Source organism: Lepidochelys kempii, chromosome 12, assembly GCF_965140285.1.
Source record: "Lepidochelys kempii isolate rLepKem1 chromosome 12, rLepKem1.hap1, whole genome shotgun sequence".
Lineage (NCBI taxonomy): Eukaryota > Metazoa > Chordata > Testudines > Cheloniidae > Lepidochelys > Lepidochelys kempii.
Window position 1 is genome coordinate 3867203 of NC_136391.1, and position 26689 is coordinate 3893891.

The window sequence follows — 26689 nt, forward strand, 5'->3', positions numbered from 1 at the left end:
TGGTGCACTGTGGGTAGTTATCCCACAGTCCCTGTTTCCCATTGGAATTCTGGGTTAAGCTCCCAATGCCTGATGGGGCAGAAACATTGTCGCGGGTGATTTTAGGTACATGTCCTCAGACTCCCCTCCCTCCCTCCCTCCTTGAAAGCAACGGCAAACAATCATTTTGCCTTTTTTTTTTTTTTCCCTGGGTTATCCATGCAGACGCCATAGCACGCCAAGCATGGAGCCCCCTCAGCTGTGCACTGCTTTTGTGAACATTGTAAACGCCTCGCGCGTTATCATACAGTATGTGCAGAGCGTAGCTAGGAGCTGCCAGCACAAGGAACATTGTGAGGAGGACATGGACACAGATGTTCCTGAAAGCACGGGATGTGGCAATTGGGATATTATGGTGGCACTGGGGCAGGTTGATACAGTTGAACGCCAATTCTGGACCCGGCAAACAAGCACAGACTGGTGGGACTGCATAGCGTTGCAGGTATCTGATGATTCCCAGTGGCTGCGAAACTTTCGCATGCGTAAGGCCACTTTCATGGAACTTTGTGAGTCGCTTTCCCCCACACTGAAGCGCAGGAGTACCAAATGAGACCTGCCCTGACAGTTGAGACGCAAGTGGCGATAGCCCTGTGGAAGTTTGCAACAGCTAACTGCTACCAGTCAGTTGGGAATCAATTTGGAGTGGGCAAATCTACTGGGGGGGCTGCTGTGATCCAAGGCAATCAATAACCTTCTGCTAACAAGGGTAGTGACTCTGGGAAATGTGCAGGACATAGAGGTTGGCTTTGCTGCAATGGGGTTCCCTAACTGGTGGGGCGATAGACGGAACACACATCCCTATCTTGGCACCGGACCACCTTGCCAAACGGTACGTAAACTGCAAGTAGTACTTCTCAATGGTGTTGCAAGCGCTGGTGGATCACAAGGGATGTTTCACTGACATAGCGTAGGATGGTCGGGAAAGGTGCATGACGCTTGGAACTCCGGGCTGTTAGAAAATCTGCAAGAAGGGACTTTCTTCCCAGACCAGAAAACTACTGTTGGATGTTGAAATGCCTATAGTTATCCTTGGGGACCCAGCCTACCCCTTGCTCCCATGGCTCATGAAGCCGTACACAGGCAGCCTGGACAGTAGTCAGGAGCAGTTCAGCTACAGGCTGAGCAAGTGCAGAATGGTGGTAAACTGCACCTTTGGATGTTTAAAGGGTCACTGGTGCAGTTTACTGACTCGCTCAGACCTCAGCGCAACCAACATTCCCATTGTTATTGCTGCTTGCTGTGTGCTCCACAATCTCCGTGAGAGTAAGGGGGAGATTGAGGCAAATCGCCTGGCAGCCAATTTTGAACAGCCAGACACCAGGGCAATCAGAAGAGCACAGCGAGGTGCGCTGCACATCAAAGAGGCTTTGAAAAACAGTTTCATGATTGACCAGGCTACATGTGCCAGTTGTGTGTGTTTGTCCTTGATGCAAAACCGCCCCCTTTGGTGAATGTACTTCTCTGTAAGCCAGTCCCCCTTCGACCACAGCTGGCAAAGGAAATAAAGTCCCTTTTGTCTTGAAGCCATTCAGTCTTTATTTTAAAAAAAAAAAAATCACTGACAAGGTAGCGCAGGAGGGGTTGGGGAGGAGGGAAAGACCAGACCACATTGCTTATTGTAGCCACATTAAAAATCAAAGCTGTTTGAATGACAGCCTTCTGTTGCTTGGGCCATCCTCTGGAGTGGCTGGGTGCCCGGAGCCTCCCCCCGTGTTCTTGGGTGTCTGGGTGAGGAGGATATGGAATTTGGCAAGGAGGGCAGGTGGCTATACAATGGATGCAGCGGGGGTCTGTGCTCTTGTTGCCATTCCAGCAGCTCCACCAGATGCCTCATCCTGTCTGTTTGCTCTCCCATTAGCCTCAGCATTTCCTCTCACATGTTCTGATCATGTTCACTGTATGCTTTCCTGGCCTCTGCCACCGAATGCCTCCATGCATTCAGCTGTACCTCATCAGTTTGGGAGGACTGAATGAGCTCTGAAAACATGTCATTGCGAGTGTGGGGTGTTTTTGTTTTTTGTTTTGTTTTTGTTTTCCCCCCACCTTCGAATCTGCAATAACCTCAGGGATGGAGTTGATAGGGGGTGAATAGAAACATTTGCACTTGCAGGGGAGATAAAAAGGGAGAGTACAATTTAAGAAGCTACATTTCTGAGAACAAAAGAGGGACTCTTTCACAGTGAATCAAGCAAGTCACAGCAGACAGCACATGCGCTTTAGGTACAAGGTCGCATTTTGCCTTTTAAATTGAGCGCCTGCCGGTATGGTGGCACATCACACATGGCTGGGCAGCAGAATTCTGTTTCCAGGCAGCCATGGTAAGCCAAAGAGTACACGGGGTTGGCTTCTTCCGCCTTCGTAACATGTGGGAATGGTTTCAAACTGCAGCGCCCTCTTTTCCCAGAGCAAGCAATGCCGGTTGGGTTTGCCATTTAAAAGCAGGGGCTGCGGTTTGGGGTTGGATGTGCAGCACACCCCTACCCCCACCGCGTGGCCATCCTCTTTTAGCCAAGCACAAACAGCCCAGCATGAACAGGGTCCTTTTACTGTTCCCTTACAAAAATCCCCCTATTTCAACCAGGTGACCATGAATGATATCACTCTCCTGAGGCTGACACAGAAAGATAAAGATCAAATGTTGCTTGAATGCGACCAAAACCCAGGACCATTTGCTGCCATGCTTTGTGCTGCAATGATTCCAGACTCCTTGCTACTGGCTTGGCATGGTAAAGTGTCCTACCGTGGAGGACGAAATAAGACAGCCCTCCCCAGAAACCTTCTGCAGAGGCTTTCAGAGTACCTCCAGGAGAGCTTCATGCAGATGTCCCTGGAGGATTCCTGCTCCATCCCAAGACACGTTAACAGACTTTTCCAGTAGCTGTACTGGCCGCAAATGCATCCCAATTCTTCAGGGCAAATCAAACATTAAACAAAATTGCTTTTAACCCCTGTAGTTACAAATGTGCTCTCACCAGAGGTGCCTTCTCCACCTTCAGGGTCTGGGAACAATAGGCCCTGAGAGGGTATTGGCTCCAGGGTGATGAAAAGGTCCTGGCTGCCGGGGAGAACAGATTCACCACTTGCCTGCTGCACATTCTCCTCCTCCTCCGCTTCCTCCTCCGTTTCGTGAGACTCCCCCCTTGCAGGTGTCCATGGACAATGTTGGGGTAGTGGTAGGGTCCCCTCCAGAACGGAATGCAGCTGATCATAGAAGCGGCATGTATGGGGCTCTGACCTGGAGCGACCGTTTGCCTCTTTTGGTAGGCTTTCCTGAGCTTCTTACCTTTCACGTGGGACTGCTGTGTGTCCCTGATGTAGCCTCTCTCCACCATGCCCTGTGTGATTTTTGGCATATATATCCGCATTTCCTCTGCTGGGTCAGAGTTCTGCCTGCACAGATTCTTCTCCCCATACAGCAATCGGATCCAGTGTGTCCCGTTTGCTCCATGCTGGCGCTCGTTTGTGACTCTGGGACTGCAAGGTCACCTGTTCCGCTGAGCGCGCCATGCTGACCAAACAGGAATTGAAATTCAAAAATTCTCGGGGCTTTTCCTGTGTACCTGGCTAGTGCATCAGAGTTGAAAGTACTGTCCAGAGCGGTCACCTTGGAGCACTCTGGGATAGCTCCCGGAGGCCAATACCATCCAATTGCACAGCGCTGTGTCTGCACTACCCCAAATTGGAACCAGGAAGTTCGGTTTTAGCACTGCTCCCCTCGCCGGGGAGGAGAACAGCAGTCGATTTTAAGAGCTCTTTACGTCCTTGGAGTTGGTTGTGTAGCTGCATCGCTTATAAAAGCGACCTAATGTGTCTAAATTCGACCTAACCTCATAATGTAGACCAGACCTTGGTTAGGGGAGTTTCCTTCTCAGCCAGCCAACCAACCAAGATCCGTTCTGTAGAAATGGGTTTTGTATCCATGCAGTAGACTGCAGGCATGGAGGTACCAGTCTGGAAGGGGATTGGGGAGTATCTCCAGGTAGTGTGAGCAAAGTACTGCTGCCTGGCCTGTAAAGTGGAGTTCACTTACTCTGGGGAGCATACATTTAAGGTACTGTATGCCTCTCTTGATCTGCTTTGATCTATGCAGGGAGGGCAGATTAGACAGGGGCCATCCATGTTCGCCCCTGTCCATTTCTGAATCATAGCAATGAATGCTGGACCACTAAGCAATGGCAGTAAAATGTTGAGGTGAAACCTCATACAGAGATCTGTGTACCACAGCTAGTAAAACTCTGGAGAGCTGTTGGTTTCTCTCTGGGTTTATGATGGGGAAGCTTCACCTGTGGCCCATTCCCCTCCCACCCCCCGGACCCCAATTTTGCCAAAACTAAGTTGCCTGAAATCCCACATGAGATCTTGCTTCAGTTTAGCATCTCCCTTGAAAGTTTAATGCAAAGCCATCAAGGAGTTTGGGAGATAGGAGGATGCTCACAGTGAGATGCATTTGAATGCTCTTCCTAATCTTTCTGGGTCATAACTCCCAGTCTCTGTTTTGTAAGTGCCACACGTGCTCCTCTGTTGGTTGGGAGGAGGAGGGTGCCTTTTGCTCTTGGGAGGGCTGGGGTTGGGGGGTGATAACTGTAGAAAGCAATTAATGCTTGTGCTGAGCCTTGCCGGTTTAAGGCTGCATAGACGTTGGGGATCTTTAGGGAGCCTGCCCCAGCCCAGTGCACAGGGGATTTTTGGGGTAGTTGAAGGACCAGAAGAGGGGATGAGCCACCTGTCCTTAGATAAGTCACAGATAAAGAGGTTACCCCTGAGGAAGTGAGTCCACACTGTCTCATGAAGTGATTGGACCAGTTCAAGGCGAGGCATGGGTAAATGACGGGGTAGGGGTGAGGAGCAGCCCATTCATCTGCCTTGTTTTTTAGTTGCTGGCTTTCACTGGAGGGCTTGAGTTGAGGGTCTCTGTAATGAATACTCCTATCCTGTCCATGTTTCCGGAGGAGTCTGGTAGCCAGTGCACAAGACTCTAAACCATGTATTGTTGAAGCCAGGCCAAGATATTCTGTCATACCCTCTGTTCTCCGCTAGGTTGGTGCGAGAATTTGTGGCTCAGAACAACGCAGCGCAGATCAAGCATGTGATCCAGATCCTGTCGCAAGAGTTCGCACTCTCACAGCACCCTCACAGCAGGAAAGGGGGGCTCATCGGCCTGGCAGCCTGCTCCATTGCTCTCGGGAAGGTAGGGTTCCCAGTTGTTTGTTTCCGCCTGTCACTGTCACAAGTGAGCATCTGTTCCCTATGGTCTACAGGCTGCTGGAAAGTGTTCCCCTAGCAGTCTCCTTGATGTCAACAGCCTGCTCCATGAGTTAGTGCTCACCAGCGCACCCAGGAGAGGGTATGCATCCTAGCCCTGTGTTAGGCCCAGGCTGCTCTATGGAAACATTTAATTGTAATTGGCAAACTCCGGATGCTGGGGAGAGAATGAAAAATTAACACTGGTGCTGCGCTGGGGAAGGATGTGAACAGGAATGTTACAAGGCATGTCTAAGGAGACTGTGTTCTGTCCACCTCAGAAGAGGCAGCAGAAGTTACTCTGCTCCTTATGAGATGCTCAAGGCAAAAGCCATGAACGCCACCGAACACTGGAGGTGTGGGATCAGGTCTGGGAGCTTAGTAGACATTTCAGCATTGCCTGGGCTTTGGAAGATACCGAAGGAAAACCATCTTTGTGTCTCAATTATATTAATGCCATGTACTTATGATGAAACATAGCCCTGCACCACTCAGTCCCACAACATGGTAGTTTATTGTATCATACACAGAACCTTAACTAGGCTAAAGCATAGCTAGAATACAGGCTAGCCCCAGTCAGAGACTTACCCAAACCACGCTGGGCTGCACAGACAACGGTAAGCCATTACATAAATTTACACTTTATCTTTCCATTGGACTTTAGAATAAGACTTTAGACTACTTCTAGTAGTCACTAAAATAGACATGCATCCCAGTGTGGTGCTATTGCACTGACATCTTATTGTAACATTTATGTGCAAGGGGAAACGTAACTGGCTTCTGTTCAAATTAAGGGCTTGTTCCTCTTTCCTTAGGTCCTTTATGCCATTCTCCTCAATGAGAGCACTGAGTAATGGCTACAGGATCCAGCTTTGTGCTCAGTAAAACAGGGAGGTTTGTGCATGAACAACCTGATCCACAGGCTGAAGTCACAATGGGCTTTGGATCAGATACACATTTAGTTATCAGAAATGTCTTGATGAGGGAGGAAGGAAAAAGTAAGGTGATCTTTTTACAGCATTTCATTCTGCATTTCAGCCCAGCGCACTACTCTAGAGACAAGCTATCCCTGTATAAAATCACATGTGGTAGGATTTTAATTCCCCTTTAATGAGACTGAGAGTCACTAACCAGCTAAAATGATACACTGTAAAGAAGGCCAGGGCTCAGAGTTAATGTTAAATTGCCTCTAAAATCATCAGTTTCTGCTGCTGGGTGATACTCCAGATTCTTAATCCTTTTATTAAAATGCCTATCACTTTTGCTGCTGTCTTTTTAAAAAATGCTTATCCACAACACCACAATATCTTGATTCCCCCCCCCCCCCAGAGGACACAGATTTAACTACAAATCTTGTTTTCTGTTCTCTTCTGGGATAAGTGGCATCAATGCTGGATGGGAAAGTAACTTAAACAAATTATAATGTTCTCAAGTGTTATGGAAATCTGTTGTCGGATGCAGTTCAGAAACTTCTTAGGTATATAAAAACATTAATACAAACTTTCAGTTTATTTGTTTAGCCTGGAAATAACTTTTTCTGTACTGGGTTTTTTTCACTATCCATTTAGTGAACACTGAGACATTCTTCCTTACTCTAAAGGGGTGACATCAACTTAGAATTCCAGACAACTCTGATTTTTTCACCTACAATAATTAAAAGTAACATTTTGGATCGTTAGAGCTGATTAGATTAGAAAGAAAATCACATCTGAGGCTAGTCAGACAAATTTCTGTTTGTGTGGATATTTCATATAGCAACACAAGATGAAAAAATAAAAATGGAAATGTGACTTTAAAGTCACACAAATTCTCAGGTGAACTCTGAGGCAGGTATAGTTCATGAAAGTACTTCTAATTCATCTGCTGAAGTTGACTAGATGCTAAACAAGTCCCGTGTTAATTTCCACTTCATTTAAAAGGACACTATCAACTTAACTCCTTTTTTTTTTTTTTAAAGCTGGTATACCAACCTGGACGCGTTGTGTCTCATGACTGTTCAGTCCTAAGAAGGAGGTTTTGGTTGACTTGCTAATGCTGAGCCAGCAGAATAAGAACACCAGGGTGCTTTTAGTTTGTATAAGAAAACTTAAAAAATCCTTGAATATTTAGGATGACCCAAGGCCAGATTGTACCCCAAGACGCCAGAAGCTCTCTGGTTGTGAGCATCTCACATGCACAACTGAGGTAACATTCAACTCCCCCCATCAGTATTTTGGTATAGGGGAAGACTTTTTTTCTCCATTGGATGGCTTGAATTCTAGCCCTAAACTTGATGAATTTCCATAGAAATCAAATGGCTTAAAGATGAGTGGATTGAAACCTTCTGCCGAACAATTGCAAGAAGACCTGGCAGGAGACTTGGCAGTCACTGTTGGCTTCAGTAGGACTATTGTCCCTGGTTCCTGGCTTAAACAGGAGGTTAGTAGCTTGAGTGTGTTGGTAAAAGGCCATCTCCATGGAAACTTGCTTCTCCTTTGCCCCAGCAGAGCCCAAATTTGTTGCCCTTCAAGGCATACTACAGTCTATTCCCAGGCGCTGCCTCAGAGGGTAAGATGAGCCCTTTGAAATGGGGGGGTGGGTGGGGAGTTCCTATCTCTGGTGGGTGACAGCATCTTGGAGAAGCAGAATGGTGTGAGGGGATGGGTATTTGTGATGAGAGGAAGTCTTTGGGTGGAAGTCATTATGCTTTGTGTTTTCCTGTTGAAAGGCCCTTAGAGCTTTTGGGGAGGTGCTTGGCCAATTGGGTGAAAACAAAAAACTGTCTTCAAAAACTTCTTGTAAATCTAATAGCACTGGACCAGTCAAGTGCAATTTGAGTATTTAACTCGCTCCTGCAATAGACTCTTCGCTTATGACCATCTCTGCTCATTCCAATGTATGTCATCCCATCTGGGAATAATGGGTCAAATCTCTGCAGGGACAAGGCCCTAGAAACCAGTGTGCTGTACTGTAACTGTGCATTAATGGGTCACAACTGAGAGTGCCAAATTCAGGCCGAACTACTGAGAAATAGGGCAAACAGAACCCAAAAATGGTGGTGGTTCTCTTAAAAGATTTACCAAACCAGCCACAAAAGTAAACTTCTGTTTCACTACACTGGCTAACAAGAAAACATAAAGGCAGTTTCCTTAGGCATTCCAGTTCTTATATCACCACCAAAACCACTGGATTCAGAGATGAGTGGTTCTCTGCAACCAGTCTCATTAAATAATAGGTTCTTCTAATCCCAAAGGACCAGCCACACACCCAGGTCAATATATAACTTAGATCTTACCCAAAAATCATGCTGATGCCAATCCCTTAGTATCTAAACTCTAAAGGTTTATTTATAGAAAGAAAGGAAAGAAGGAGAAAGGTAAGAGTTAAAATTGGTTAAAGGAATCAATTACATACAGTAATTGCAAAGTTCTTGGTTCAGGCTTGTAGCAGTGATGGAATAAACCTGCTGTCTTAAGTCTCTGGAGTACATTCACAGCTTGGATGGGTCATTCAGTCCATTGTTCAGAGCTTCAGTTGGTAGCAAGGTTCCTCCAGAGGCTATAAGTAGGATTGAAGACAAAATGGAGAAGATGGAGCTGCCTTTTATAGTCTCTTGCCCTGCGGCCTGTGCTTCCTTTATTTTAAACACAAGCTGCCCAGCACATGGCTTGGAAGCCACAGAGTTCTCACCATAGGCATATCCCTGCATGCCTTGCTGAGTCATAAAGTGTATCTGCCGTCTCTCAATGGGTCAGTTGTATAGCTGATGGTCCTTAATGGTGTGACGGGTTCGGTCACAGAGACCCCCTTGGGACTGTCACCTGATGTGCTGAAATTACCTCTGAGTCCATTTTCCGTGATAGCTTGGGACTCCAGAACCCTGCCTTGCAGCAGGCTAGCGTGTCTGGCTCAACAACACAGGCCCAGGATCTGGGCCATGCCCCCCAAACCTGCAGACGTTAACTAAAAACAGCTCAGCAGGTAACCTGTCTCCAGCACCCAAACTCCCAATGGGATCCAAACCCCAAATAAATCAGTTTTACTCTGTATAAAGCTTATACAAGGTAAATCATAAATTGTCCACCCTCTATAACCTTGATAGAGAGATGCATAGCTGTTTGTTCCCCCAGGTATTAATCACTTAGTCTGGGCTTATTAATAAACAAGTGATTTTTATTAAGTATAAAAAGTAGGAATTAAGTGGTTTCAAGTAATAACAGACAGAACAAAGTAAGTCACAAAGCAGAATAAAACAAAACGCGCAAGTCTAAGCCTAATACATTAAGAAACTGATTACAGGCAATATCTCGCCCTCAGAGATGTTCCAATAAACTTCTTTCATAGACTAGACTCCTTCCTAGTCTGGGCCCAATCCTTTCCCCGGTACAGTTTTTGTTAGATCCAGCAGACATCTCAGGTGGTAAGCAGGGGTTTTCTCATGACTGGCCGCCCCTTTTGTCCTGCTCCATCCCCTTTTATAGCTTTGGCACAAGGCAGGGAATTTTTTGTCTCTGGGTCTCCACCCCTCCTCCTAAATGGAAAAGTACCAGATTTCAGATGAATTTCATTATCAGGTGGCATAGCCACATGTCACTGTAAGACCCCTAGTCTCCATTCCCCATGGGCTGGCCCACAAGTACACAGGAAGACTTTCAAGTAACTGTTTCTGGAGCACCCCCAATGGCCTCCACTTAATACGTTTGCATCAGTGATACAAGTTTATACCTTATTCTCCTAACTCCAGACATAGAAATCATACATGCAAACAAATAGGATGAACGCACTTAGTAGATTACAAGATTTCTAATGACACCCTACAAGGGGTATTTAGCATAAAGCATATTCCAGTTATGTCGTATTCATAAGCATATTTCCATAAAACACATGGCATGCAATGTCACAAATGGGCCATCAAGCAGGCTAGGCAGTGCTGATGCCAAACTGTGTAGGGGTATCATCCAGAAGCATAGCACAAGTTTGAAATACAGACACATACATATCTATAACTCCTAATACAAAGGTGATCCAAACATATAAACAAGATGATCATATCTGGCAAATGATGATATTTTTGCAGATATATTACGTGGCATAACTGGTTGTGACCAGTGTCTCAGTGGGGGATAGCTATGGTCATTTGATTAGGGTAAACCACAAAGAATGGGGCAGACAATCCCCATAAAGCTGATGGATATTCCAATACTTATAACTTCACATACTAAAATGATACATGCATACAGATAGCATAATCATAACCAGCAAAATATAACCTTTTCATAGACGTCACTCGACAACCTTTATACAAAATTTGCTGCAAATATATAACACTGGTTGCAACAAGGATTCATACAGTCCTATTTTAATCGGATAACGTCACACCATAGCTAATGCATGAGGGTCCGAGAGCTAGGGGGTAGTAACCCATCTGGTCATATTTCCCTCAGAGACCTAGTTTTGGCTACGAGCCTGGGCTCAGTCTAGGCTCAAACCTGATAGCGACAGTGTTTGGGACATGTGATCTCCTGTGATGGGATGAATGTGTTTTGAAGTCTCTGGTTTCAGGAATGGGACTATCGCTGTTCCAAAGAAGTCTTAATGACTTGTTGTCTCTCTATGGTTACGTCCAAATGGTGATCCTGGCATTATCAGGGAGCCAGAATGCAGTGATCTCCGTTCCTGTGCTGGAGCTTGCAGCACAAGGCCTGCAATCCTCCAGTGGCATTCACAATGCTAGTCTGATAGCTCCCTGTGAATCTGGAGCCAGGGTGAGATGGTACAGGCTCGCTTGGTATGATCTGGTTGTACGAGCCAATGCTCGTGAAGGTGGCGATGCCTCGTGGCACTGCCACCTGTGGCCATGTCCTAGTGCTCCGTTGTATGACATACGCTGCCAGAGGTCAGTCTGTTCCCACCCCAAGTGAGGACTGGCCCTAACCCCCAGTCTTGTTCTTCCATCAGGATTCTGGGCTGTACCTGAAAGAGCTGATTGAGCCGGTGCTGACTTGCTTCAACGATGCTGACAGCCGACTGCGGTACTATGCTTGCGAGGCCCTGTATAACATCGTCAAAGTGGCCAGGGGCTCTGTCCTCCCACACTTCAACGTGCTGTTTGATGGCCTCAGTAAGGTAAGTAGCTTTTCCCCTGTGTCTGCCTTCCCTCCCCCATGAAGGTGCAGAGTGGGAGCCCTCACCTGTCACCCTACTAAAGGGGCCACCGGTGCAGATCCCTCCTGCTGCAAGACAGGGTGTAGGCACGCTTGGCTTTGGGGCTGTTCGGCCCTGCTCTTGTAGGAATGTCTGTAGAAGGCTTAGGCCGCTACCGTCGCTGTGTCTGTCCCTTGCTCACTGTGGTTGCAAGAAGAGAGCTGAGCTGAAGGTAGCAGCCGGGAAGTGGTGTTCACGCATTTCAGATCAGGCTTAGTGTGTGTTGACCTTCTCTTGCCTGGGTCACACCTTCCATTCAGAGTTGTGAACCCAGCTCTGCCCCATGCAACCATCTCCCCAGGCCCTTCCTGGAAACTCATTCAACTTCTAGTCTGAAAGGAAACTGCTGGCAAGAAATGAAGTTGATTTAACCTGTACAAGTGTCAGGGATGTCTTCTCATGGCGAACAACCTTGGGCACTGCTAGGAACCCAGCACAAATACACTTGTCTGTGTCTTTCTCTGGAACCCTGGAACCTGTGATGGCATTTTTGTTTTTGTAACTTGCAGCTTGCCGCTGATCCAGACCCAAATGTGAAAAGCGGCTCTGAACTACTGGACCGACTTCTCAAGGTAATTCCCATTTCCCTTCTTTTAGCTGACTATCCTAGGGACCCATGTCAGAAGGCCCTTGGTGGGGGACGGGGGACAGAGTTATACATTTGTTACATTTCCAGGAGGCTGTACCAGCCAATACAATCACAACTTCATCCTGTGGCTGTGGAAATCGCTCCCTTTCCTGTAGGCGGCTGCTCTGATGGAATGAGATGTTGCTTCACTGGCCATCTCCATGCTAAGGCTTCATACACCTGAAGTATTACTGGGGGGAGGGAGGAGTTGCCTTTAACACAGCAACGGGTGAACATTAATGAAAAGCTTATTGGAGTACCTGTCTCCACCATGCTGCTCCGGGGGAAGGCTGCACTGTGATCAGTAGGTTGCATCTCCCTCACCAGGCTACAGAGTGGGGACTCTACCATTTTTTGTCTCTCATCAGGGTTCCTTGTTCCAGCAGGTGAGCTGGAGTGCTCTGTCTGTAGAGTAGAAGCTGCTGTCTCTTGTAGGAGCCTTTAATTCCAGTTCCTGATCTATGTACAGTGTGGTTCTTACCTGCCCAAACCTCCATATTTCCTCCTCCTAACTCGTAGGACTAACAGGCCCCTTGACCGCTCCCTTCCCTGCTCCCAAATACCAGCCCAGCGCTTGGCATGGTGCAGAGATCCATGTTGGGGAGGTAGCAGAGGGTCACTGTGGGAGAGTCCAGCCCTCCTTACACTCTCCTGTCCACTGTCCCATAAGACTGGAGCAAAGGGATTCACTGTTGCAGGAGATCTGTCATATAGTGTAGGTGAGCCCTAAAAAGGACTAGGGACACTTCTTATTACATATCAGGGTGGTTCAGTCACATGCTGTGGGGCATGAGTTGATTAGTGCGTGAGTCAAGGAAACTTCCCCCCCACTTCCATGTTCAGGGTTGTGCAGTTGGGCTGGTGCATTGTGGGGAGTGAGACTTCACCTGTTTCTGAAACCTCAGTACTGACCACTGCCAAAGGAGGATGCCTGATTCGCTGACCAGTTAGGACACACCCTGTGGTCCTTTGGCTCGAGGACCAATAGTTGAGAGTCATTGCCCATGCCTAGAATTGGCTGATTTGAGCCCCATCCACTGTGGGTGACTTTTCACTTTCTAAAATATGTTCAGCCCCTGACTCGCTAAAAATAGGAAGTGGCCAGCTGGTGTCTGCGCTGGTGCGTAGGGTCTGAGCGCTGGGGGGGCCAAGCCCCATCGCTGCCCTAACCTACCAATGATGGTTGTTTCATAGGACATCGTGACTGAGAGTAACAAGTTTGACCTTGTGGGTTTCATCCCACTCCTGCGGGAGAGGATTTATTCCAACAACCAGTACGCCCGGCAGTTCATCATATCCTGGGTAAGTGTGTATGACATACCACTTGTGACGTCTGCTCCACTGCTGAGGCTCTATCAAGGGGTGATATGGCTGTAGCCCAGGGCTGTCGAGCTCTTGTCCTCCAAAAAGGTCTAACAAAAGCTATCAAACAGCTGTGGCTGCGCTGCAGCTGGGGTTCAGTGTGCCCATCATCATGGTGTCTAGGCACATGTCCTGCTCTAACTTAGTGGATGCAGATGCATGATGTTCACTTTGTCTTGTCCTCAGACTCACTCATTCCTTAAAAGATTGAGTCACTCCTAACTTATTTCCTGCAGTTGGCCGTAGCTGTTGGCTGAGTAGCTCTCCGCAGTTCTGTTGCCATGGACTTGTAGAGTCCCAGAAGATAATGAAAACACGTAGCACATGCCTAACTTGCATAGCACTTTGTACTCTCAAAGTAAGAGCGCAAACAACCCTTCCACTGCCTGGAGGGTAGATAAGTACCCTCTCTTTTGCAGATGGGGCAGGTGTCATGGATTGACTAGTGCGCAGGATGTGGTGACAGAGCTGGGATGAGAACTTCCATGTTCCCTGGTACTTAGGGCATGGCTACACTGAAAACTTCAAAGCTTTGTCATGGGATTAGCTCCATGAGGGGATTGGCTCCGAGCACTGGGAGCGCGGCTCCCAGTGCTTGGAGCCTGTTTCCACTCGTGCTTTAAAGTGCTCAGACTTGCTGCGCTCAGGGGGGTGATTTTTCACCCCCCTGAGTCAGCAAGTTAGTGCTATAAAATGTAAGTGTCGCCAAGCCCTTAGTCCATTGGCCCGCACTGCCCCTTGCGATGGAGAGCCCATTAGGTCATCTAGTCCAGTACCCCCAGCTCAGACAACCGTGCTCTTTACAGTACCACCTACTATTACCAAGTTTACGTGCCCCTCCATTTTTTCACTATTCCTGCACCAAAGCATCCTTCTGGGGTGGTTGGTTTGTTTTTTACTTCTGGTCTTCTCTGAAACTCACTAGGACTCTTTCTTGTCTTCCTTGCTCCTTCCCTGAGTTAGATCCTGGTGCTAGAGTCGGTGCCTGACATTAATCTCCTGGGTTACCTGCCGGAGATCCTGGATGGACTCTTCCAGATCCTGGGAGATAACAGCAAAGAGATCCGGAAGATGTGAGTGTGTGGGGGGGTGCGGAGCACTGGGTAAACGCTCTGGGCGGGGGGGAGGAGGAGCGGCGCATGGGGCGCTGGTGAGAGATGCACAGATTTCACGACCCCAGTTTGAGAACCCCTGATGTAGAGCATGGTTCTCCTGCTGCTCTGATCTAGGCAGAGATGGTATCTGAGAGGCAAGATGCTGACTACTGGGTCAGTGAGGCAGCAGCTCACCATGGGTTTGTCTTCCTGGCAGTTAGCTTGAGGTGTAACTCGAGTGTAGCCCCTAACCCGACTCCTGTTCTCACACACATCTCGAGCTCAGGGATGCTGTAAACTCAAGCTAGCTGGCCTGGCAAGGGATGTGGGTTGACGGTTAAATGCTGCTGATGCTCAAGCTCAGTAATGCGGTGGGGACGCAGCTGGTCTGTGCAGCGCTCACAGTTGCTCTGTGCAGCCAGTGTTATTTTGTAGTGTGGCTGCTCTCTCTCAAGCTGGGCTAACTCAAGGGGAGTTAACTTGAGTGTGGATAACTCACAGGCATGTGCTTGATGTTGGAAACGCTCAAGCCCCCTGTTCGGATGAGTGCTGACCACCACAGCTGGTGGGAGAAGATACGTGCTCAGATTCACCGCAGCTAACTGGTGATGCCTTGGCTCTTGATGTCAGTTCATATGTACACAGGAAGGTTGGTGTATGGTCCCTGTGTTCTGTAGGCTGAGAATGAGTCTCTTAACTGGTTGTCCTTCCGCCCTGCAGGTGTGAGGTGGCCCTCGGAGAGTTCCTTAAAGAGATCAAGAAGAATCCTTCCAGCGTCAAGTTTGCAGAAATGGCCAATATTCTAGTGATTCACTGTCAGGCTTCTGGTGAGTGTGCAAAGCCCAGTGTACTGGATGGAGCCTGAGTGGCAGCCACGGTCCCTGTGACTGTGACCAAAACCTTTGATTCAGGATTGAAGTCTGTTGTTGGTGTAGACGGCACAGTTCTCCTCTACAGCTCCCCTGCCCCTCCGAGAAAACAGGCTACAATCCCAGCACCAACACAGTACTTGTGTTGGATCACGGTTCGCTCATGGGTGAACCAGCACCAGGCCTTGGACAGGGTTGTGTTTTCAAAGGGAGGATGAGCTGCTTTGCATGGGGCTCTGAAAATCCTGTCTTGGGGAACTTCCCACCATGGAATATACTTGGAAAGCTCTTTGATTAAAGTTGACGGAGAATTGCGTTCCTGGCCCAAGCATGGGATCCCAGTGTTAGAGTTCAGGAAGCCAGGCACCATGCACAGTTAGTATCCGTTCACCTACCAGCATAGTCTGGAATTAAAAATGCTGAGGGGTGGGGTTCACAAGCGCTCACCACTACCCCCACTCCTCTCCCATGGAAGTGGGTGAGTTTTACCAGTGCCTTCAGTGGGCACAGTGTGAAGCTGTCAGTGAGTGCATTTGCCAATCACCCTTCAGGTTGATTCACCACCGTAGTCTACTGGTTGTCAGTTTCTCCGCCAATAAAATAGAGCAGGATTCCGGGTTTCTATCGACCCTTCCGCCTGAGTGTCAAGTGTTGTATAGCGACAGTAGCAGGGGCTTTGCCCCTGACACTGGGATCCCTCATATTGATGTCCCAAATGTCACTGCTCAGCCGGACAGTTTCCACCAGTGCTGTACCAGTGATATTAGAGTGACCGGAGACCTCGCCGCAGATCCAGGCCCTGGTTTGTCCCATGCTCAGAAATGCTTTTTCTCACTCTCAGCAGAATGTGCTTGGAAAGATGCCTTGGTTTAAACAGATTCCTCCTGACTTTTAGATAAAAGACCTTGGAGCTGCCCCTGCTGGAAGGTGGGCTCAGGCAATGGCCTGAGGGCTAGAAGCATTGCAAGCGTGGCCAGCAAGTCTGGGTCTCTGGGCATGCTGCTGTGCTCCGTAGCCTTTAATGCTGTCACCCCTGTGAATTACTACTGCTTGCATTACATCGCTCCAGAATTCCATTCCAGAACACGAAAGCCCTGAATATGACTGTGTGGCCATGGGACACTTCTGCCAGACCCCAAACATGCATGGAGTTATCACTTTGTAAAACAAAATGGTATCCTCCACACAGTGTGACCTCGCACGCCATTGTAGAATTGCATGCCTTGCTAAAAGTGTCATGGCACACCACTGGATTTTAGGTGTCCCAAGGACTGAAAAATTAGGCCCAAGTGCCTCAGGCTTTCTGTGGCATAGATAATTAATATGTTTAAGGTTTCTCATTTTTGGTTTTACCTGATAAACATGGATAATACACCCCATGCAAAAACCACCAAAAATACTTATTTTGATTTTAAAGCAATTGTATCTATTTAAATTCTCTGAATTTACCCATGCCAGGTAAACCTGTAAACTAGGTCTGCCTCAGTTTTGGAGTGCCAAGTTTCATCTCTGTCTAAACTGGTATTGATTATAAAATAACACTTCTAGCAAAACTGGTGTGACTTTGTGACACCCAGGCCTGAGCAACTGAATCGGGGTAAATCAGGTTATTGATGGAACAGTTTTAAAGGGTTTTATTTGATTCCGTGCATCCTGCTATGTCTGTGGCCTCTTCTCTGGGGTTTACCCCAACTTCAGCCATCGGCAGTTCCCCCTGCCTTAACTGCACTAATGCTGCAAGCTTTGGGTGGAGACAGGGTAAACTGCTATAAGCTAAAAGAAAAGGAGGACTTGTGGCACCTTAGAGACGAACCAATTTATTTGAGCATAAGCTTTCGTGAGCTTTCGTTGCATCCGATGAAGTGAGCTGTAGCTCACGAAAGCTCATGCTCAAATAAATTGGTTCGTCTCTAAGGTGCCACAAGTCCTCCTTTTCTTTTTGCGAATTCAGACTAACACGGCTGTTACTCTGAAACCTGCTATAAGCTGTGATCTGCATTTGTGCAGCTTACTCAGGTCTCAAGCAGGGGTTTGCATAATCTGCGCAAATAGAGGCTGTTCCTGCCTAGACTGGGTGTTCACACTGCTGGTGAGTGGGTCGCTGGATCAGGACAAACCCCCAATGTGGAGGGGGCTGGAGGCCAAGTGGGAAGAAGGGGGCAGCTGGGTGTGCGGCCAGGCTGGTACCTCATACCAGCACTCACCCTTCTGCTGGCCCCATTAGTTTCTTCAGAATTTTCTTTAAAGCAATCGTCCTACCCCTTGTGGTTCTGAAAGAGACCCCCTGAGTGGGAGCCAGTGCAATGCTGTCTGCCTGTGTTTGCAGACAGGCCTCTTCAACGGCTACTCTGCGGTAGAACCTGGAGAGTTAAGCAGTAAATCCCCTAGCAGCCTCAGGGGAAGGAGGGAGACATGTAGAGCATACTTGGGCCTCTAGGTTGTGGTGGTGACTTAGGTGTACAATTCCCGTGGTGAGGAGCATGTTATAAATACTTAACATTGATGCATGTAGTGCCCTTAACTCCCACTGACATTCATAACACTGAAGCCTAATGATTACCAGCACGTTTACATTTAGCACTTTCACTAAGCATTTTTAACATCCAGCTACGTTTGGCTTTTGGGGATGGATCTTTGGGAGAGCACCCCTCCCTATGACCCTGCTGATGAAACCAAAACCAGAAGCCAAGTGTCCTCTCGTTGTGCATGTTGGGTAGTTTGTTGAGTTTGATCCATTTGTGCCACCTGCCTCTTCCTCAGCTCTCCTTGGTCCCTGTTTTCCAGATGATCTGATTCAGCTGACAGCCATGTGCTGGATGAGGGAATTCATCCAGCTGGCTGGTCGGGTGATGCTGCCCTACTCCTCAGGGATCCTGACCGCTGTTCTGCCATGCCTATCCTATGATGACCGGAAGAAGAGTATCCTTGTTACCCAGATCAGGGGAAGCAGGCACTGCTGCCAGGCTCCAGTGTCTCTGCTTCCTCTCGGTCATGTAGTCATCACCAAGCGTACGCAGCTACGAATGGGTATTCTGGGGGCATTGTTAAAGCTCCTCAGGGAGCTAATCCCAGCTCTCCTGGCCAGAGAGGGTTTGGTGGAAGGGGGGGAAAGAAACAAAAATGTTACAATCTTACCCCTCCTTAGGCCCCTAGGTGGGTTTAAATGACCTGACCAGGCCTGTGAAGAAGGGGAACCCAAATAGGTAAGATCTCTGGGGAGGAGGGAAATCGCATGCTGCATGTGTAATGGGGCCACTGCTGGCCCTTGGTGTCAGTCAGTGGTTAGCCTGGGAAAATCACCTTCTCTGGGGCACGAGGGTGTGAACTCAGGAATGGCCCCTTCCTATAATGATGCTTGAGTCTCCTTGAAGCACTGCCTCTGAGCAGGATGAACTGCCCCATCTCTGTGGAGTGTGAGCGCTGATGTCTGATCACTTAACAGGACATATCTGGTCACCTTAGCAGACCCTTCCAGCTGTGTACTCTGGTGTGATGTGAGAGCAGAGGATCGCTACTTGGATTCGGGGGTTGCTGAGGTGGGACACAAGGAATTAGCCAACCCTCCTGCCACAAATATATAGTTCCCTCCACCCTTGCCCAAAAAAGGGTGGTGGGCAGCAATGTGAGAGGGCAGCTGTCAGAATGTATAGCTTACAGGGATGCTGTCATGGCTGGACAGGGGGTGTGAACTATGTGGGTTAGGGAATGGGAATAGCTCTGATGTATTCTTCTGGGTCCCTGCTGCATGGCTTGTCTAAGGTGTAAAGCATCTTGGATTAGATTGTTCCTTACATCCTCTCTGCTCAGGCATCAAAGAGGTAGCTAATGTGTGTAACCAGAGCCTGATGAAGCTGGTCATCCCAGAAGATGACGAAACGGATGAGGGCAAGCAATCCCTGAGCCTCCAGATGGAACCCAAGGAGGAATCCCTCTCCCAGCAGCAGGTGACCTCCAGCGGTGAGTCCCTTTTCATTGTGGCTTTGTCAGGATGGCACCCAAATAGTTAGCATTTTGGTGCTTCACCTGCATGTCCCAGGGTTGCCTGTTCAGACATATTCCAGTCAAGGCCTTGGGGAGCTGATGGACAGAGCACCTGTGAAGCGCAACATGGGACCCATTTATTAGATGTGTGATTGGGCAGATCGGTCCATCAGAATCAACGAAGCTGATGCTTTCCCCATTGGCTTCCGTTCTTTTGCTGCAGTCCAGTCTGCTAAATGCATATAAAATGTTGCATTTCCTGGCACTTCAAATCCTATTTCACAACTGTGTCCTCAGTCGAGAGAGACCTTCTGATCTGTCTTTTGTTTGTACAGCACGCAGCACAGTGGATCTGCTCCTCCTGATTAGAGCCTGAGGCTGCATCTACACCGCAGGGACTCTACTGACACAGCTACAGCACCATAGCTATGTCGGCATAATCACCTAGTGTAGACACAGCCTATGCCAGCAGAAGGAGTTTTCCATCTGGTGTAGGAACACCGCCTCAACACTGGGGGCTAGGTCAGCATAGCTACAACACTCAGTGGTGTGGATTTTTCACACTCCTCAGCGATGCTGCTATGTCTGAGTGCTTCCGTAATATTAAATCCTAGAAACCATTGAGCATTGTAACTTGGCATGCCCCTTTACAATGAGCAGTCTAGCCTCAATATAGCCCTTGCTCAGTCTAAAGTCAAATGGCTGAAATGCAGGGGTTGTCTGTGGAAGCTATTGTTTGAGCATTTACATCATGGTAGTGAAATGATTTTTCCTTATTCCTGGTTGTAGGTTATGTCAGTACATAATTAACATGGAATCTAGGGACATGGCTCTTGCCTTTTGCATAGGTCCTTGTAAGCTTCATTATTTGGGATTGAGGAGAATTGTAATGACCTCACTCAAGTACCAGTACAACCCAAGTAGAGTGCATGTGCGTCCCTAAACTTTTTTTGCCACTTGCCAGTAACCAAAGTATTAAAGGGACTTTGTCACCTGAAAAATCACATTTCTGTCTGAATTATTTTGCCTTCTACTATAATGTAAAACCCAATGTCACTATAATTGACAGACTTCTTTCTCCAGTTTACTTTATGCACTTGACAGTACCATGTGTATTTGTTAGGTGGTAATGCGCAGGAGCCCCTGTCAGAGACCAGGACTGCATTGTGCTAGGCGCTGTACAAAAAGAGGAAAAAAGACAGTTTCTGCCTCAGAAAGCTTGTAGTCTAGTCAGTTTCATGGCTCCCCCTGTACAGTTTGTGAGTTTCTCTTGCAGAGCAACCCTGGAAAATAAATCCTCTTTGAAGATAAGAAAAAGCCAACACTCTGAGTAGATTCCCCCCAGTGTGCAGTCTGGGACTGTGATGGGGCCCACTGTGCACCCCTGCTTGCTGGGAGCTGATCAAAAAAACAAGGTTTAAGCCAAACAATGTACAAGCCTAACAAGTTGCAAGCGAAAAACTAGCCAACAAGCAACTCGCAAACCAATTAAGCCAAAACCAAGCCCAATTTCTGTGGTCTCCCCACAAGTTTGGCATGTCTGGTAACAACTAGGATAAGTGAGGAAAGGTTAGAGAATAACCCTCCCTCCTTTTTTTCATTTTGTTGTCTTTGCACACTTGACAGCAGTATGCATAGTCTGTCACTGTTTCTGCTGCATAGTCTGTTTCTCCTGTTTCTGTTGACATTTTAAAAACAGAGGAAAGAAACATTCAGAATACAAAGACTGTAAAACAAACTGCCCTGAAGAATCACAGCACAGGTGAAATACATTAAAACTGCATCTAAAGAATTGTTGAAACCAATTACAATCAAGTTGATGGAACCTACATACATTTACCAAATTTCAGGATCTATCAAACCTGTGTACTATCCATATTGCTATGCTGGTCAAAAACCTGTACCCTGCTACAGGTAGACTTGGAGCAGCCAGCAGTGTTCTGTGTGTGCTGTCAGCACCAAATCCTGAGTAAAAAGTGGTTTGACCTTTGCGCAAAATGTCAATCTGGCAAAAACCCAGCTTACCTTCAGTCACTCCTCATACCCTGAAGTGGCATTGCATGCTTTCTCAGCCATGTCGCCAGGATGGACAAAAGCATCCCAGCACACCGTGCCCTCAAATCTCCGTTGGCATGTGACGGGGTGCACACTCTGACCCTGCCTGGCATTGCCTGTGGGGCCACTCCAGAGAGACCACTGTCCTTAGTAGACTGTGTTGTGTCAGAGTGACCACAGGCAATGGCATCACACCTGGCATTGTGTAGCGAATTTCCCAGTTCTATCTTAATCCTAGGAGTCAATGAGTCTTTGGGGCAGCATGGAAGAGGCCATGTAAGTGATCACAATGCTAATAAGAAGAGCAACAGTACTTCACAAGTCTCCTGTCAAGTGACTGCCTGGTAGGTCCTTAGGATCTTTTTAAATGTGACTTGATCTTCACCCAAAAAGTTATTTATAGGGGCTATCCTACTTATGGCCAACAGTTGACACAGAAGTGTGTTTAGCAGTTAACTCCTCCTCACCTAGAGGTCTGGGGCAGTGACCATCTTTTTGTTATGTTTGTGCAATGCATAGCACAGTGGGGTCCATGACTAGGGCTCCTCACCACCAATTTGAATACTAGTTGCTTTTAAGGTAGCATCTACATTAAGAAAATGACCTAATGTATTGCTGACAATGGCTATCAGCAACAGGTCCCCTGTGGTGTGTCTGTTGCCCAAACAGTCTTGATTGCACTCGAGCATGATCATCCACTGACTCTCAATCACATTTTCTGCAGGGGTGTTGAAAATAGGTTCACTTAGTTCACTTTACCTCTTTGCCATTGGCTCAGGACAAACTGACGCAGATGACTGCTGTCAGAAACAAATGACTTTTCCAGTGCATGCAGGGCTTTCAGGCCACACATTCACAGCTGGCAACATCATTCTCCTAGTAGCCAAGATAGCAAAATCCATGAAAGACATGGGAGTGCGATCACTCTCGTCTGGGATTTAGGGGCTGGCAGTTTCATTTGTATATGGCAGGGGTGGGCAAACCGTGGATCACGAGCCGCCTGTGGCTCTTTTTCAGTTAAAATGTGCATGGCTCACGGAGGCTGCACCCTGCCCTGGCACTGGAGGCCCAGGCTTGGCATATCCCAAGGCTTCCTTCCCTGGCTGCATCCCTGCTGGGAGGTTGCAGGGCTGCAGCGGGGAAGGCACATCCCAGCACTTTCTTAGATGTTTCCAAAGCAGGGCTGTAACCAGAAACTTCCTGACTTTCACCAGGTGTGCAGTGTGAACAAAACAGCTGGAGAAGCAGTTTTTTCCAGCTGTAGCATTGGTGGTTCAGTGGTAGAATTCTCACCTGCCACGCAGGAGGCCCGGGTTCGATTCCCGGCCAATGCAAGAGCGAGGCTTTTTTTCTTAATTAAAAGTGATTGCCATGCACCAACCTAACCCTCTGTCCTAGTTAGCCCTTTCCAGGGGACTGACTTAACAAATATGAAACCGAGTAAATCCCATTTCTAGCACCATGGGGAGAGGAGCGTTCACATTAAGTATAACCCCTGTGAATCGCCCCTAGTTCTAGTGTTGCAATGTTGCGGTGTTCTCACTAGATCACGCTTTGCCTGGTCTGTGTTGAGTTGCTGACGTAGCAGCTTCAGTGTATGTGAGGAGCAGTTCCTGGCCCGGGGTGTCCCTGGGACTCTGGGCCTGTCTGCGCTATGGAAGCACATCTGCAGCTCTGCCACCCGAGCGCCAGCGATGCCCCAACGTCGATGGTGGGGGGTTTCCATCAGTGTCAATATCCCACTTCTCCAAGTGGCCCGAGCAAAGTCACTGGAAGAATTCCTTCGCTGACGTAACTGCACCTACAGCGGGGTCAGGCTGGCTTACGTACGGCCCTTGGGGTGTAAATTTTTCACACCCTGAGTGCCGTGACTGGGTCGATCTAAATGTTGTGTAGACCAGGGCTCAGTCCTTAAATGACTGGTCCAGCCTTTCCTGCAGCCGGGATATTGGTGGCTCGGTGCAGAATTCTCGCTTGCCATGGAGGCCGCCGGCATTTGATTCCTGGCCAGTCTAGGAGCAGCCTTTTGAAATGTAAGCCAGTCTATCTGGAGGGGTGTGGGACTGCAGTGTGAAACGTACAGCCCCAGACTTCTCTTCCTAGGCTGAGGTTTTCAACCAGCTTTGCTGCTTCAGTTGCTGGTTGACAGGCTGCCAGCCTTTTGTAACCATCGGAGAGCAGGTGCTGCTCTCTCCCTCCCTCAGGGTGCTGGCTTGGACACTGCAGAATCTGCTCTCCAGTGACTCTGAGCTGATCAGGAGCAGAATGAACAGTGTTCACATCACCCGCTCCTTGTACAGAGGCAGATCTGGCCAGGGTGGGGAAGACTCTGACTTGGATCTGCATTTCATGATGTAACCAGTATCTCATACAATTCCTTAGGCTATTACCGGGAGTAGATTCCAGGTAGCAGCTAGAGGGGTTCAGGAACGGGGGGTGGGGCTGGAAGGTGTGTAGGGAGGAAAATATTTCCCCTTCCCCACCTATTGTTGAATGGCTTAAAAACCAGTGCAATTCCCAGTGATACGTGCTGCGTTAAGAGCCCTGCAGCCAGAGGCCTTGTTCACCCCCAGACCAGCTACAGTATGAACTTTCCTATCATGCCTGTTCCCTGACCCAAATGGGACCAGTTCTGGGTCTGAGAAAGCCAGCCTGTGTGGCATTCAGGCCTTCCCTTGCCTGTCAATGGAGGGACTGGTCAGTGCCAGATGGGGTGGTATGGTTTGCGACTGGACACCCTGCCCCATTACTAATTGGACTGGGACCCAAGATGTCCGTTCTCAGATATACCAGTCAGTCACTGGATGGGGAAGTGACCAGATCGTCTAGTTCAGTTCCATTAACTTAATTTTGGGGCAAGGTTGGAATTTCTTCCTCTGAAGTTAGGAAACCAGTTTGCAAGCCTTGATGGTGCTAGCTGGGTTCCTTTTATGTAAGGGCTGTGGCAAGGTGGCCAATGTTAGTCTGGTGGGTCCTGCGCTTTGCTTGGCGGGGAGCTAAGATGCCACCCTTTGCCCCTGCTCTGGGGTGCCGAGGGCCTCGCTACTAGCCTGGGAAGGTGTTAGAGGAGGGAAGCGGGGGAAGGGTCTGGGTTTGCTCCGAGTCCCAGCCCCTCTCAACTCCTGCGGGTTTCTTACCCTCATCCCCCTTAGGTGGGGTTACCCTCGGTCCTTAAATGCTGGGGGGAAGGGAGTCTCCCTTCCTTCAGTTCTCAGGTCTTCCAAATCTCTCCACACACCTCCAAGCTCCAGTCCTTTTTCCTTCCTCCTCCTCCTATGTCTGCCTGATGCAGGGGGGATTTATTAGGTTCCTAACAGGGCCTTAATTGACTGCAGGTGCTCCGATTAACCTGCAGCTACCTTCCCTAGTCTACAGGGAACCACGCCTTAATTAGCCTTGAGCTTGTATATTTCTCCTCTAGCACTCTCCCACTGCTCCCTGGCCCTCCTGTATCACACATCTCTTCTCCCCCCCGCTCAGCACCGCGGGGTTGGGTTACTTGGGACGAGAGACAGTGTTGTCGTGACAGGTTGTCCGCGTTGCCCTGTTGGCTTCCGGTACTATGCTGTATCCAGAAGTGGAAAGGTTGTAGGGATAGAAACCATCTAGTCACTCGTGCATTCTTCTCCTTGTTTGTGTGCATCCATTGGAGTGGGGCATGGTCTGTCACAAGGGTGAACCGCCGCCCCAGCAGGTAGTACTGTAGAATCTCCATGGTCCATTTAACCGATATCCATTCCTTTTCTACTACGGCGTACTGTTGTTCCCTGGGCTGGAGCCTTTGGCTAAGGTAAAGGATTGGGTGCTCCTCATCCCCCACCGTCTGTGAAAGGACAGCCCCAAGTCCTACCTCTGAGGCGTCTGTTTGTAGGATGAATTCCTTTTTGAAATCTGGGGCTATGAGCACCGGGTGGCTGCAAAGGGCCATCCTTAGGTCTGTGAAAGCTTCTTCTGCCGTTTCGGTCCACTTAACTATCTCCAGGCCCCGAGCTGTTATCAGGTCTGTCAGAGGTGCCGCCCTTGTGGCAAAGTGAGGGATGAACCGGCGATAGTACCCTACTATCCCTAAGAATGCTCTGACTTGCTTCTTGCAGCTTGGGCGAGGCTATTCCTGTATTGCCTCCCCTTTGTTCCATTGGGGCTTCACCAGACCCCTTCCGACTACATACCCGAGGTTTCTGGCCTCAGCTAACCCTGTTGCACATTTGGACAGGTTAGCAGTGAGGCCAGCCTGTCTAAGAGCATCTAGTACTGCTTCCGCTTTCCCCAGGTGCGTCTCCCAGTCAAGGCTATGTATTACCACATCATCTAAATAGGCAACAGCATACTTGGCATGGGGTCGAAGCAATCTGTCCATAAGTAATCTGTCCATCTGCCCATGGAGCCCCAAAGGGAGGATGGTATATTGGGAAAGGCCATCAGGTGTAGAGACAGTGGTTTTTTCCTTGGCGTCCTCAGCCAGGGGGATCTGCCAGTAGCCTTTTGTCAAATCCAAGGTGGTTAAGTATCGGGCCTTAACCTAACTGATCCACCAGCTCATCAATACATGGTATTGGGTAGGCATCGAATTAGGATACCTCATTTAACTTCCGGAAGTCGTTACAAAACCTCAGGCTGCCGTCAGGCTTGGGGACCAAGACAATAGGGCTGGACCACTGGCTGTGAGATTCCTCAATCCCCCCCAAGTTCCAGCATCTTCTTTACTTCTGCCCTAATTTCTTCTCTCTTTTTTGCCTCTGGTATGCAATAGGGTTTTATTGTCACCCTTGCTCCAGGATAGGTGACTATGTGGTGTTGGATCAGCATCGTATGGCCTAGTTGTGTGGAGAACACATCTTGGTTCCTCTGGATCATTTCAACAACCTCTGTATGTTGTTCTGGGGCTAATTTGGGGATATCTTTACCTGCCCTTGTGGGCCATCTGCCTGGGATTGAACCGGCAGGACAGCCAGGAACGTCTCCCGATCATGCTAGGGTTTCAGTAAGTTGATATGGTGTATCTGCTCTGGCCTTTGGCGATCTGGCTGCTTCACCTTATAATTCACCTCCCCAACAGCTTCCACGATCTCATAGGGTCCATGCCAGCTGGCCAGGAGCTTACTTTCTGTTGTTGGTACCAGCACCCGTTCTCCTGGTTGAAGTTCTTGTGTTCTTGCCCGACGATTGTAGTAGGTTCGTTGGGACTCTCGTGCTTTTTCCAAATGCTCTCGTACTATGGGGGTCACTTGGGCTATTCG

General features: G+C 48.5%; 1 protein-coding gene and 1 non-coding gene across 9 annotated transcripts in view; both read left to right on the forward strand.

The window, feature by feature from the left end:
• VAC14 (VAC14 component of PIKFYVE complex) overlaps positions 1-26689 on the forward strand; it is a 202864-nt gene that overhangs the window by 11673 nt on the left and 164502 nt on the right. For 4 of the 8 annotated variants that reach the window (XM_073307160.2, XM_073307162.2, XM_073307167.2 and 1 more), the window contains exons 2-11: positions 5077-5227; positions 7390-7464; positions 7567-7698; positions 11218-11385; positions 11973-12035; positions 13286-13393; positions 14417-14526; positions 15268-15374; positions 18201-18335; positions 19224-19373. In XM_073307160.2, the coding sequence (XP_073163261.1) occupies positions 5077-5227; positions 7390-7464; positions 7567-7698; positions 11218-11385; positions 11973-12035; positions 13286-13393; positions 14417-14526; positions 15268-15374; positions 18201-18335; positions 19224-19373 (1199 nt within the window). Of the gene's footprint in view, positions 1-5076; positions 5228-7237; positions 7465-7566; positions 7699-11217; positions 11386-11972; positions 12036-13285; positions 13394-14416; positions 14527-15267; positions 15375-18200; positions 18336-19223; positions 19374-26689 lie in introns of those variants that run through there. The other 4 variants (XM_073307166.1, XM_073307161.2, XM_073307163.2 and 1 more) reach the window with 4 other exon arrangements.
• TRNAG-GCC (transfer RNA glycine (anticodon GCC)) lies at positions 22716-22786 on the forward strand. The gene has a single exon. It is a non-coding gene; the product is annotated as a tRNA-Gly (tRNA).